General features: G+C 29.9%; 2 protein-coding genes and 1 pseudogene across 3 annotated transcripts; 2 read left to right on the top strand and 1 right to left on the bottom strand.

Moving 5' to 3' along the window:
• Window positions 1-197: 197 nt before the first annotated feature.
• On the top strand, window positions 198-5550 carry LOC149892564 (uncharacterized). The gene is made up of 4 exons (XM_090078484.1): window positions 198-406; window positions 4019-4380; window positions 4460-4705; window positions 4865-5550. The coding sequence occupies exons 1-4, from the start codon at window positions 277-279 to the stop codon at window positions 4892-4894; spliced, it is 768 nt and encodes a 255-aa protein (XP_089934610.1). The 5' UTR covers window positions 198-276; the 3' UTR covers window positions 4895-5550.
• Window positions 5465-11889, bottom strand: LOC149892565 (uncharacterized). Of its 2 annotated transcripts, none has more exons than XM_090078480.1 (6): window positions 11721-11889; window positions 9574-9680; window positions 9151-9389; window positions 6048-6858; window positions 5788-5952; window positions 5465-5653 (listed from the first exon to the last, which is right to left on the bottom strand). In XM_090078480.1, exons 2-6 carry the CDS (start codon window positions 9638-9640, stop codon window positions 5550-5552), a joined length of 1386 nt encoding a protein of 461 aa, XP_089934606.1. In that variant the 5' UTR covers window positions 9641-9680; window positions 11721-11889; the 3' UTR covers window positions 5465-5549. The 2 variants fall into 2 exon arrangements, with proteins under 2 accessions (XP_089934606.1, XP_089934607.1); XM_090078481.1 differs by having other exon boundaries at window positions 11735-11824.
• LOC149892566 (uncharacterized) lies at window positions 10340-11077 on the top strand (annotated as a pseudogene).
• Window positions 11890-12089: the final 200 nt, after the last annotated feature.

A 12089-nucleotide genomic window follows, 5' to 3' on the forward strand; every position in this document is an offset into this window, starting at 1 on the left:
CCTATATGGAGTGTTTTTGTTGTAAATTAATGTGGTAAGTAATCGATTTATTACTAAAAATGATAACCGATTATGTATGGTTTTTACTATAAGTTTTTGATACTATATATAATACTGTCCTTTATGTTTTTCCTCGGGTATTTACCTTAAACTTTTTAAGTTGTCTATAAATCATAGTTTTAGAGAAGGGATTTTCCCAAAAGAAACAAAACAGTTCTTTCTATTTGAATTTTATTTTGCTTCATTCGCTAAAATATTTCTTTTACTTAAGTAAAAATGGTAATTTCAAATAATGTGCGTGTTAAATGCTCCAAACAAACAGAAGATTTGTTTGATTGTTTCTTAAAAATCAATGAATATGAAGAAGCTTATCCTCAAAAAAGAAAGTCAAGAGAGTTTAGTGAAGGTAAAGTATGATGATTATTTTTTTGACATTTTTTGTCATTTTCTGAGTAAAATTTTACTTCATCAGAATTATGATAAATGTTGAAGTTTTGTAATAGCATTTATTCAAAAAAATATGCATGCATGTATGTATGTATGTATGTATGTATGTATGTATGTATGTATGTATGTATGTATGTATGTATGTATGTATGTATGTATGTATGTATGTATGTATGTATGTATGTATGTATGTATGTATGTATGTATGTATGTATGTATGTATGTATGTATGTATGTATGTATGTATGTATGTATGTATGTATGTATGTATGTATGTATGTATGTATGCATGCATGCATGCATGTATGTATGTATGTATGTATGTATGTATGTATGTATGTATGTATGTATGTATGTATGTATGTATGTATGTATGTATGTATGTATGTATGTAAAATATTCAATATAAGCACTGTTATTCCTGGAAATCTTGAGTCTTTTCCAAGAGTTGTTAAGTAAGCTAGAATGAATAAACTCCACAGCTTATGCTGAGTATTACACTCTGCTCTCCTGAGACCACCAAAGTAAATTTTGGTTTAGTCTAATTTTTTTAAGTATAATTATTAATATTGGATTTAGTAAAATGTTTTAAAATAATTTTAAAAATCTAAACTAATTTTTAAACATATTTTTCTTGTAAAATAGATATAACCTATAACATATAGAGGGGGAAGAAGTAAATAGTCACAAGGATGTATAATCTAATCATATAAATATAATCTAATAACTATTACCTCCCACCCTCTTTAATCTAGGGGGGGGGGGGGGAATATTAGTATTTCCCTCTAGACTAAAGATGTTAAAATATCTTCTTATCTTTCTTAAAGTTCCAAAATTTATTATGTGTTAAAAAAAGGATCATTTTTTCCAAATTAAAAAGATATTACACTTTTCAAGCAATTTGTTGAAAAAATACAATTTTGACATAAAAGAAAGAGCTCCTGTTAAATTTAAGAGTTTAACGTTAATGCAATAAATAAACAAATTTAACAATTAAAATAAAATTTTTTAATTACTTTTAGAAATAATAGCGATATTCAATTCTTTCAAATTTAACAATAATAACAATAAATTTCAAAAAAAAAAAAAAAGTTAGAAAAATACTACATTAAATTTTTTATTCCCAAACTCAATCACACTTTTTTTAAGCTATTTTGCATAATCATTGTGTTCCAAACAATACTTATATCGCTTCCATACTTGATAGTGATAGTGGTGAGCACTTTCTCCAGCCTGTCTATGTCGAAGAAAAGGAACAAGATGACATACTAAAATGTGTACTTTCCAGCTTACATTTAATTAGTAGTAAACTTTTCCAGAAGTTAAAGCTTTAGATTTTCAAAAGCTTTTTTGAAATTTAAAACTAATTCAGCAATAGATTCTCCAATAGCCATGCTAAAAACTTTCTTTTTAATAATTAAAAACTTTCTAAGACAGCCAACTACAGGTTGCAGAAATATCATACTTGGTAGTATAGAGTCTGCACTAAGAAGGTTAACTTCAAAATTATCTAATTTTTCTAAAAGTCTCTAAAGGTTCATCAAGAAAAAAGCAATTCAAGGAGGAAACCAAATAAAGAATTACCACATTTTAGATCAAACACTATTAAATATTTTACATCATTCAGAGCGAGTGTTTTCAATAGTTTGCTAAGATTTCCATTTTGTTGTAAAACTAAAGCCAGAACTATTGGTCTTTTTACACCAGAATCATCAAGACTTTCTGAAGTTATATGTTTACATAGCGGATCAAAAACATTTACAATACTTTTTAGAAAACCCTGCCCACCATCAATTGAAATCCTAGCAACAGTCCAATAAGGATTCAAACCTCCTTCATTAATCATTCGAAGAATCAAATCAGAAGCATCTTTTACAAATGTAAAATGTATTATGCAGCTCCTCAATTTGAGTTGATATAATAGGTTCTAATATTTTCTTCCCTAAGTTTTATCGCATATTTTTGCAAAGTAGTTTCAACTTTCTTTTACTCAGGTTTAGAGTATTTCAGATTTCCATTATAGTTTCTAAAGATATTTTTTTAAGGTATGCTCTGCTACATTTATTATCAGGTGTGCCAACAACAGCAACAAGAAGTTTCCAAAGGTTTTTAAAGGAAACTTATCTTCAAGTTTAATATTGTCTTTTTTCATTTTCTTTTTAAGAATCCCATAAGCAACTTGCTCACTGGATACATCTCCTAGATCTTCAGCTAACATCGTTAGGTTTTTTTACAGCTTCACTCTTACAGCAAAAGTGAGAAATTTATTTTCCTGAATAAAAGTATAAAGTAAGAAAATAATTTAATACTAAAACTCTAATATTTTGTTATAAGACTAAAAAATATAAACAGATAAAAAATGATACACTAATTATATATATATAAATTTGTTTCAGAAAAATTATACCTAGTGAAGAAAAGCAGGAAGAACATAAATTTTTATTAATTCGATTGATGATATCTTGATTGTTTGTTGTAATCTGCTCAGATTATTTGTTGTAATCTGCTCTTCCTTAATATCAGATGATCTTCTTAGTTTTTGTCTGTTAATTTGTGATATTCTTTCACTGCCATCATTTAATTTTGATGTTTCATCCCTGTTCAATGCATATAAATTTGTTTTGCAAGAAGTACAAATGGTTTTCGGACAACACTCTTTGTCTACATCATATTCTCTCCAAAATAAATTTTGAACATGGAGCTGTATTGAGGAGTTAATTTAATAAGTTTATGTGATTTTTTTCCAAAGATAAAACTGCAAGCACAAATTAGACATTTAGCTTTGGTCATTTTGATAAGAATGTAAGTTTTATATGATTGCTTTTAGAATTATAAACCGTAATACTGAGCTTTTATGTATATTGCAACTTTTTTACCAAATTTAATAGATGATGTAATCATAAAATGACATTATTTATTTTAGATATTTTAATTAATTTAATCTAAATTTCTGATGTTTAAAAGTAGTTAAGATTTTAAAAACTATTTTAAAACACTTTATTAAACCCAATACTAATAACTAAACAAAAAAAATTAGAGCATGCAAAATTTACCTTAGTGGTCTCAGGATAGCACAGTGAGTAACCTAGACCTTTCCCTCTTATTGCACAAAAGGGAGCTACATATTTCAAAATAATATGAATTTTTAATGAAACAATGATTTCCAAATCTTTAAGTGTTCTGTAATAATCTTCAAAGTGTCTAGCATGCGTTTGAACACTTCGCTGAGTTTTACATAAAATAAAGTGGCCTAAAATGATTAAATTGATAAAGTATTTCATTTTAAACATGGAAAATTATTTTATTGAAAATTAGAAAGCTTCACTTTTAAATAGGAATTGTTACTTGATTGTCGGGTTGAAAAAAAAAACCAAAAATTATAAATGGGTTAACAAAAAGGATTTTTATATTAGACACACTCTAATGTAAAGCATATATATGAATGATTTTCTCAAAATATCCGAAGTCTTTATTTTATGGTCAAGTTTTATTTATTCAATGTGCAATTTGTTTAAACTGATTTTCTTTCTCTTGTTTGCTAAAAAGTTCAAGCATGATTTTTATTTTATAGTTCAGAAAATACCATATGGCTCAGGTTTACAAAGAGACAACGGAAAAACATTGCTATCTGGAAATTTTACTGAGATCACTGGACTTTCTCCATGTTTAGCACGGTCGTCTGGTCCTTGCGATAATAATTTTCTTAGTAAAACTGTACCATCTAAGAGAAGTTTGAAAAATGATGATTTCTCTCTTCAGCGTAGTTCAAGTTCCTCTAGTATTAATAGTTCAATAGTACTTACGGCCCAGTCTAATGACTTTGAACTTCAGTCTAATAATCTAGGACCTACTGAAGAACAAATCAAAGAAACTGCTCTAGAGATAGCTAGAATAGGAGATAAGATACAAGAAGAATATGAACAAAAGTTTAGAGTAAGTTTTAATATTGATGCTTATTTAACTTTTTTAGCTATTATTTTCTTATATGATAGAAAATTTACATTTTATTTAGAGTGTAGAAAGAAATCTTGTTGGTCTATTAAATGAACAAGGGACTGAGCTCAGCTATGATGCATTTGCTGTCTATTTTAATAATTTAATTGGCGAGAACAGAAATGTAGATAATTTTATTTTACTTCTGCATCTGAGCAAGAGAGTTATTAATGAGACACAGCGTCTTGGTACTAGTGTTGTCAGTTACTTTCGTCAATTTGTTGGTACTGCATTTGCAGATGAAGTTGCAATGCATGATAATGTGGTGAGTATGGATTCTTCATAGTTTTCTGTTTCTTAAGCCTCTCCAATTCTGCTCACTTCATAATTCTACACTTTTACGTTTTAACAATTCTCCATTTCTCTTTATCCTAATATTTGCCTCGTATAGTCTTTCTAAAGAATAAGGTTTTTATTTACATAGGTTCAATTTGTGCATTCACATGGCATCTAATCAAGTGACGCTTGATTGTCGTTTTTGAGTATTTACAGTATATTTATAAAATGTATTGTGAATATTTTAACTACATTTATTTTTATAAAAATAGCTATTATAAGACTAATATAAATACTCAGTTATTCTGTGAATGAATTGAGTCAAAATGAGTTGACGTTGCATCTAAAAAAAAACTGCGTTTTCATAATTTGACAACAAAAGACTTGTTTTGTTCTTAAAGCAAGTTTTTTGTTTATTTTTTTTGTTTATTTTTTTTTTTATCTTTTTTTTTTTTCACCTTTTTTAATGTACTTCCGCAATTTCTTTTAGAGTACTTTTATTAAAATGTTTAGTTTTAAAAAACCAAAAAAATGGTGTATGGAAATAGAACCCAAACTTTTTATCCGATTTGTTTTTCTGTTTTTCGTTGTACAACAATTGAGAGATTTGATCTTCTCTTTTTTTCTCTTGATATTTTCATTGTCATGTTTTTTCATTTTGTGAAGCCTATGAATTTTATTTAAAGTTTTTTTTCGAAAAAATATTACATTCCTTGGCTATGTTGATTTCTGTGCCGAATGAAAAACATTTTTACGAGAAATAAATTTTTTAGTTCGAAGTTATTTACAATATTTACTGTCACAAGTAAGAAGTTGAATAAAATTATGTTGGTTCATCTTTTTTTTTTCTTGTAAGCTAAGTCGTCCCTTCTTTTTCGTAAAGCCGCTGACGATGTGACTGGTGTTGTGATTGGCTCATCAGTAGGAGTAGTATCATCTGAAATAAATTTTTACCTGGAATTTTAATTAATTCTTAATGTAATAAGGGTTTAATACAACAAGTTCAACAAGAGTGGATTGGATTGGTAAAATCCTACAAAATCACAAAAAAATAATTTTAAAAACGATTACCATTTTCATCGTCATCTGAAAAAGCATCTTCTTTTTCGAGGTCATCGTCCTTTTCAAAACTATCCGTTGTTTTTGCGTTCTCCTCGCTTGTTTCTTCAGTTAATGGTTCAGAGGTACTGTCGGTTGCAATCTCTAAGTTGGTTGAATCCGTAGGTGTCGGATCGTCTATCAGAGAAATAAAATTCATTTGTAACCATGCACAAGACTCAAAAAAATCTTCGTCAAAATACAAAGCCAACAAAAAGCATTTTCTAATTTACCATCGTCTTCCTCTTCAATTTCAGTTCCATTTATTTTTTGTCCATCTTCTTTGAAACCATTTGGTGGATCGGTTGAATAACCCAATTCAACGGTTTTACCATCACTATTTTTGTTGGTTGTTTTTATTTTGTTCACACTCCCTGAAATGGTTGAATTAGTTTGACTTACTACGGATACGTTTTTCAGTAAGTTTGTATTGTTGGTTGCCTGGACAACAGATGTTTCTAAATTCTTTTTTTGTGAGGGTGATTCGAAAAAGTCAGAAAAATCAGAAAAATCTTTGCCTTCTAAAGCTTTAGATTTAATCTCGTCACCCGGTAATCTCGTCACTCCTGACAGAGTTCCGTTTGAGTAAAGTCTGTAAATGCTGTCGCTGTATTTTCTAATACTTGGAAACTTTAGTTTGAAATATTTATCCCCCTGGATATCTTTATTCTCTATCGTAGCGTCTTGTCCTAAGTTCAAAGTTGTTCTCATCTCATTAGTCAATTCCATATTATTGTTCATATTGTCAAACTCAAGCGAAATACTGTTGTCACCATCGAACATTTCATTACTTTTTAACCTTTTTATGATGTTTTCGTTCAGCTTCTCCATCTGATTGTTCTTGATAAAAGTTTGGCCATTAATTGTGGGTGGACTTTCATTTTCTTTCGTTTTCATTTCACTTTCGATGCTTGCAATGTTTTTCGTACTCTCTAGCTGTACTTTTTTATGTAACACCGGTAGTAATGATGCGAGAGGGTGAGGGTTCGAGATAGGAAGATTTCTTCTCTTACGGTTTCTTGCCTTGATTCTGCTGGATGATTTCTATAATAAAAATTTGATTTAAATCATTTTTTACAATTTTTTAATTTGATTTAAATCAATTTTTTTATTTAACATTTGGTAATCCTCTGATCCGATTTTCAAAATAAAAGTAAGTTACTTAGAGTGTAAGCAAGAATATCACAACAACAAAAAATCTCTCCCCCCCCCCCCCTTCCTTGGAGTTTTTTTTTCTGATGTAAACAAAGCTTGTTATGTAGATTTCAGATCCGAAAACAGAATTACACATACAGTTTTTTCTCATGAGATTGCTTGTTAACATGCATTTAATGCAATTTTCTTTACTAAAAAAGTTTAATATAATTAATTACAATGAAAAGAACGAGTCGAGGTTGTTAATTATCCGGAAAACTTTTTTTTTCATTTGTGGAAAGTTCACTAAAGAAGATCAAAGAAAGGCTTTAGCCAATAAACTCAAAAGCGCATACCAAAATTACTTTGGCATCAAACATGGCGACCAGGATAAAAGTTAGGCCCCTCATAAATGCTCCATAACATGTTATTTTGGGCTAATACAATGGCTACTCTGAAAGAAAAGTTCAATGGATATCTATATCACCATAGTGTGGCGGGAGCCAACTAATCATGTGTCAATTATTACTTCTGCATGAAAAACATAACAGGATTCACTAAAAGAATTAATCAGCTAATTGTATTCAGACCGTCAACTCTGAGGCAAGCCTTACATGATGCTGATAGTTTTGTGCCCATTCCATCAACGCATCCAAACACCACAAGTATTGATAATAAAAATAAGGGTAAGAGTGATATTGAAGATCAAAAAGATAATTCTTATGTAGAAGAACTGGACAAGAATAAGCCACACTTTTTAACCCAGGCCGATCTTAATAAATTTGTTAGACAACTTCAACTATCCAAAGAAAAGGGAGAGGTTTAGGGTTCCCGCCTCAAGTAATGGAATTTTCTACTGCCTGGAACCAATGTGAGTTGCTAGAATCAATTTAAATCCACATTTAATGTCAAAAAAGACATTTCTGTACTAATGATACTAATAGTCTGTTTTAAGAGGCTTTGAGCATTTAAATGATGAAAATCTTTACCTATTCTAGCAAGAGATCCCTAAAAGTCGTTTTGCTTCTGAAGGGGCAATCTAAAGCCATCTATTCCAACTGCGCATGTCATTGGAATGAAAGAGACGTGTGAATCCATGAAAACGATACTCTAAATAATAAATTACAGCAAACATGCGTAAAATATTTATGGAAATCGTAAGGTAGTTGTACTTCCTCTGGAGATGCAGAATGGTAACACTAAGTACATATGTCTCTTATGCCCTAGGACAGTAGTGATGACAAAGCTCACAATGAAGTGAAACTGAACTTGTCATAAACAAGCAAAATACATAACATCAACCTCTTGTGTACCTACTAAAGATCTATCTGCTGATCTATCTTCATACAAAACAGGAATTAATAAAGAATTTTGTAAAGGAGAAGTTTGGAGCAGTTTTGACGGACTTAAAACTTAAAGCTAGTGTCTTCATTGGCGCTCAAGTAGGCGAAGTAGTACACGACAGCAACTTTCCCTAGACTATTAAGCAACTAGAGTTGCCGGTGTGAAATGCCTTTCAAAATTTTTACTGTTGAAAATTTTCTTGGGACCCATTGATTTGATCAATTGAACAAATGGTTGGAGCTTTCGGAAGAATGAGTACAACCCATTCTTCCGAAGGGTTGCAGCTATCCTTCAATATCACTCAAAATGCATTTTCTGCACTCACATCTGAACATTTTCCCTCCAAATCTAGGTGCAGGAAATGACAAACAATGGGAAGGTTCCATTAGGAGATCTCGATTATGGAAACCAGATATTAAGGATGATTCAATCTTTTTACGTGAAAACTGAGAGCAGCTATAAAAGAAAATCCAAAGCCTTGAAGCACTTTTAGTTCCCTAGACCTCAATAAAGACTGTTGATTTCCTAATAGTCATTAAGCCTGTATTTCATGCTTTCTTGTGTTTTTAATGTTTTTGTTTGCATCGGGCTAATAATCAAACATTACTCTATTGGTGTTATTTTTTCATTTTTTGAGTTTTTACAACTTTTTACAATGACGTGATAGGATTCTGGTTTCAGTTTTGAAATCAACTGATCAGAATTAATGCAGAACACATGATTTTATCTTCAGGGGGTTTATACTTATTGACCAAGCGTACTTTATAGGATGTAAGGACTAAGTGATGATCAAGTGAGCAGCATGATTACCGGTGATAACAAACTATGTTTATAATTCCTTCTTTTTTTAAAACTTACTTTGTTTTTTTGTCTAAATAATCTCGATGATGCAGTCGGATGGTATTTCTTTAAATCTGAAAAGTAAAATTTCGAAGATGGAGTCAGTTGGTATTTCTTTAAATTGCGAAACTTTAAATTTTTCGTGTTTTCTACTGATGTTGCATGCGTTGGATGAAATCTTTTATTAGATGATACAACAGCAGTAGCTGTTACGCCAAAATTTGGATTCACAGTTGGAATGATTTTTGTTTTATCTCCTAAGAGAAACGATAAACCAAATATTTATTTACTTTTATTAATCACCTTCATTAATTTCAAATAAATTTCTCAAATTTTTGTATTTTGTATCTTAAGAGTGAGAAGTTTATGTATAAAGTTTATTTCCATACCTGGGTAGCAGAGGGGCGCATCAATAAAATGAGAAAAGTAGTATTTCCATACCTGGGTAACAGAGGGCGTATGAATAAAATGAGAAAAGTAGTATTTGAATGCTCATCAATATTGCCATTATCTGAACCCCCGTCAAGAATGCATCAATTGCGTTTTTCCTGATATCAAATAGCAAACAGAATCAAAAACACAAGTTATTAAAAAAAAATCTACGTCCTTTTTTATTTTAACAAAAAAAAAATTTTTATGAAAAAATTATTTTTTTCCTCAAATAAAAAAAATTTTTTGAAAGGCTAAATTAAGTTTTTTTTTTGACGAAAATGGTGACGTTACTCGCATGACGGGAGAAAATAAATTTTTCAAAAATTTAAAATTACCTCCAGAGATAATTAAAAAAAAAAGCCATCTTAAAAAATTATGTTTGTTATACTTTTTTTGATTTTAAATTTAAAAACTTTAAAAATTAATTAACTTTATATTGGTGTGTATATCAACCTTTATAATGAGAACATTTTGGTCAAAGATTCAGAAAAATTGGTTATTGTTCAAATTGCCGGTTTTGTTCTCGTCGCCGGTTATTTTTCAGGTTGCCGCATTAAAAAGTTTTACTTTTTGCCTTATTTTTGTCTAAAAATTCTTTCCTATATATTTCAAAGCTTTAAAAGAAATATTACAAAAAAGCATTTTTAAAATTCCTTTTTCATTTACAACTAAAAATGAAGGACAACAGCTCTTGCAAGTGGAATTTTATTTATTTTTTTCTAATACTTGGAATGTTAATATTCTCGTTTACAAAAAAATTAGTTTAACTTTTAATATGCTGAACAAAACTTTAACTAAAAATTCAGATAGTAAAACTCAATGTGATGCGGCCGTGAAATTTGCGCAAAATTGAAATGTTTCGGAAAACATTGCTGGTACATACTTTGCTACAAAAGCCTCCAACACTAAAAAAAGAACCGCAACTTTAATCGAAATTGAGTTGAAAACACCTCTCCTTCGGTTAGCATGTCGCCATCATCATAACGCGTTACATATCAAATATGCTTATACGGCATGAAAAGGAGATAGCAAGAGCTATTTCCTTTTCATGCCGTATAAGCATTTTTATAGAAAGCCTTATTTTAAACAATTCCGAGTCGAATCTTCAAGGATAACGTTAATTACTCAAACTTGGGGAGGGGGAGGGGGCAACTACCAGCAACTAGAATATTTAAAACTCACAAACCAGGTGCTGTCCAAAACGCAAGATTTATGTTACATTCTAAATATTTTCTAAACACGGAAGGCTTATCTAATAAATTTATCTGATGATGAGCGAGTTATGATCCGCTGCACGACTAAATTTATTGTCCTTTTTGATTCAATGCAATTTTTCCGCTCGAAGACTTCGATCTTTACTCCAGTCAACGACTTCAAATTTTTTGTTCCAATCAACTGGTATCAAAAAGAGTCAGATAATTCAACCATGGTATTTTCAACAATTTGCCGACATCTTGGGTATTTTAACGGAAAAGCTGGTTACCTTTATTTAATTATAAGTTACCCGACCTGAACTACCATCGCAAAAAAAATTTTATACCCCCTGGACCAACAAAATTTTAAATTGGGAAACCAAGATTTCCAACTTTGAGTCCATCACTTTTTCTTTCTTCTTCAATGTGAATTTATTTTGCAAGTTTTTGAACAACATAAAATCAATTTGTTTTGAAATCAAAACTAGTTAACGCTTTGTTGAGATATTCCTAAGAAAAAGTAAAATTAATATTTGATATGATTTTTTGATTGAAGTTTCAATTACACTTTTAGTCATGAATGTGTGTATTTTTTACAAAAAAAAGGAGAGCGAAAAATGCTCTCGTATCACCGTATTAAAAATATGGCGACCACTAAACAATAACCATTTTTTTGGAAAAATTGACTTAACCTTTTTCCAATAACGCTTAATATATACTCCAAGTAACATCACATAAAATTATTTTTTAAGTTTTTTAAATTTAGTCAAGAAAGCTATAAAAAACACCATTTTTTCAAGATGGCGACCTCTTTAGGTAATTTTTGAAAAAATTACAGACGTATTTTTTACCCATTTTTTCCCTTACTATGTGAGTAATGTTATCATTCTCAAAAAAATCTTCAGGAATGAAACACCCCAGTATCACATGAATCACAAAAGAAAGAAATAGTCAAATGCTAACCTCTACATGCATACCAGCTTTATTCTTCATCTTCAAAGAGAAAAACATCGATAAAACTTCTCTTCTATCATTGTTTCAATTTCGTCCGAAATGTCAACATAAAAATATGAAAAGTATTTGAATTTTGCAACGAGTGCTCTTTCAAGCGTTTAGGCGGGATTCACATAGCATTCTCACTGTGCGCTTAGTTTTATTAGACTCACCGGTTAATTAATTTAAAATCTCTTGAAAAATACTTTTTTCTTTTGTTGTTAATGAGTCGTTCTAACAGAAGAAAAAAGGTCATGTATATGAAATTTGTTGACGAAGTTTTTATAACTTATGTATAACAATGATTTGTAATAACAATAACGGAATAAATATTGTTGA

Source organism: Hydra viridissima, unplaced genomic scaffold, assembly GCF_058129835.1.
Source record: "Hydra viridissima isolate aposymbiotic clone 2 unplaced genomic scaffold, HvirCarnegie_v1 scaffold_2, whole genome shotgun sequence".
Lineage (NCBI taxonomy): Eukaryota > Metazoa > Cnidaria > Hydrozoa > Anthoathecata > Hydridae > Hydra > Hydra viridissima.

What these genes read in the sequence shown, in the direction of transcription:
- LOC149892564 (XM_090078484.1), top strand. Translation starts at nt 277, where the DNA reads ATGGTAATTTCAAATAATGTGCGTGTTAAATGCTCCAAACAAACAGAA. An exon ending in GTCAAGAGAGTTTAGTGAAG is followed by an intron (nt 407 to 4,018) that starts GTAAAGTATGAT and finishes TTTATTTTATAG; the next exon opens with TTCAGAAAATACCATATGGC. An exon ending in AATATGAACAAAAGTTTAGA is followed by an intron (nt 4,381 to 4,459) that starts GTAAGTTTTAAT and finishes CATTTTATTTAG; the next exon opens with AGTGTAGAAAGAAATCTTGT.
- LOC149892565 (XM_090078480.1), bottom strand. Translation starts at nt 9,640, where the DNA reads ATGGCAATATTGATGAGCATTCAAATACTACTTTTCTCATTTTATTCA. An exon ending in TATTTAGACAAAAAAACAAA is followed by an intron (nt 6,859 to 9,150) that starts GTAAGTTTTAAA and finishes TTTTTATTATAG; the next exon opens with AAATCATCCAGCAGAATCAA. An exon ending in TTCAGATGACGATGAAAATG is followed by an intron (nt 5,654 to 5,787) that starts GTAATCGTTTTT and finishes AATTTATTTCAG; the next exon opens with ATGATACTACTCCTACTGAT.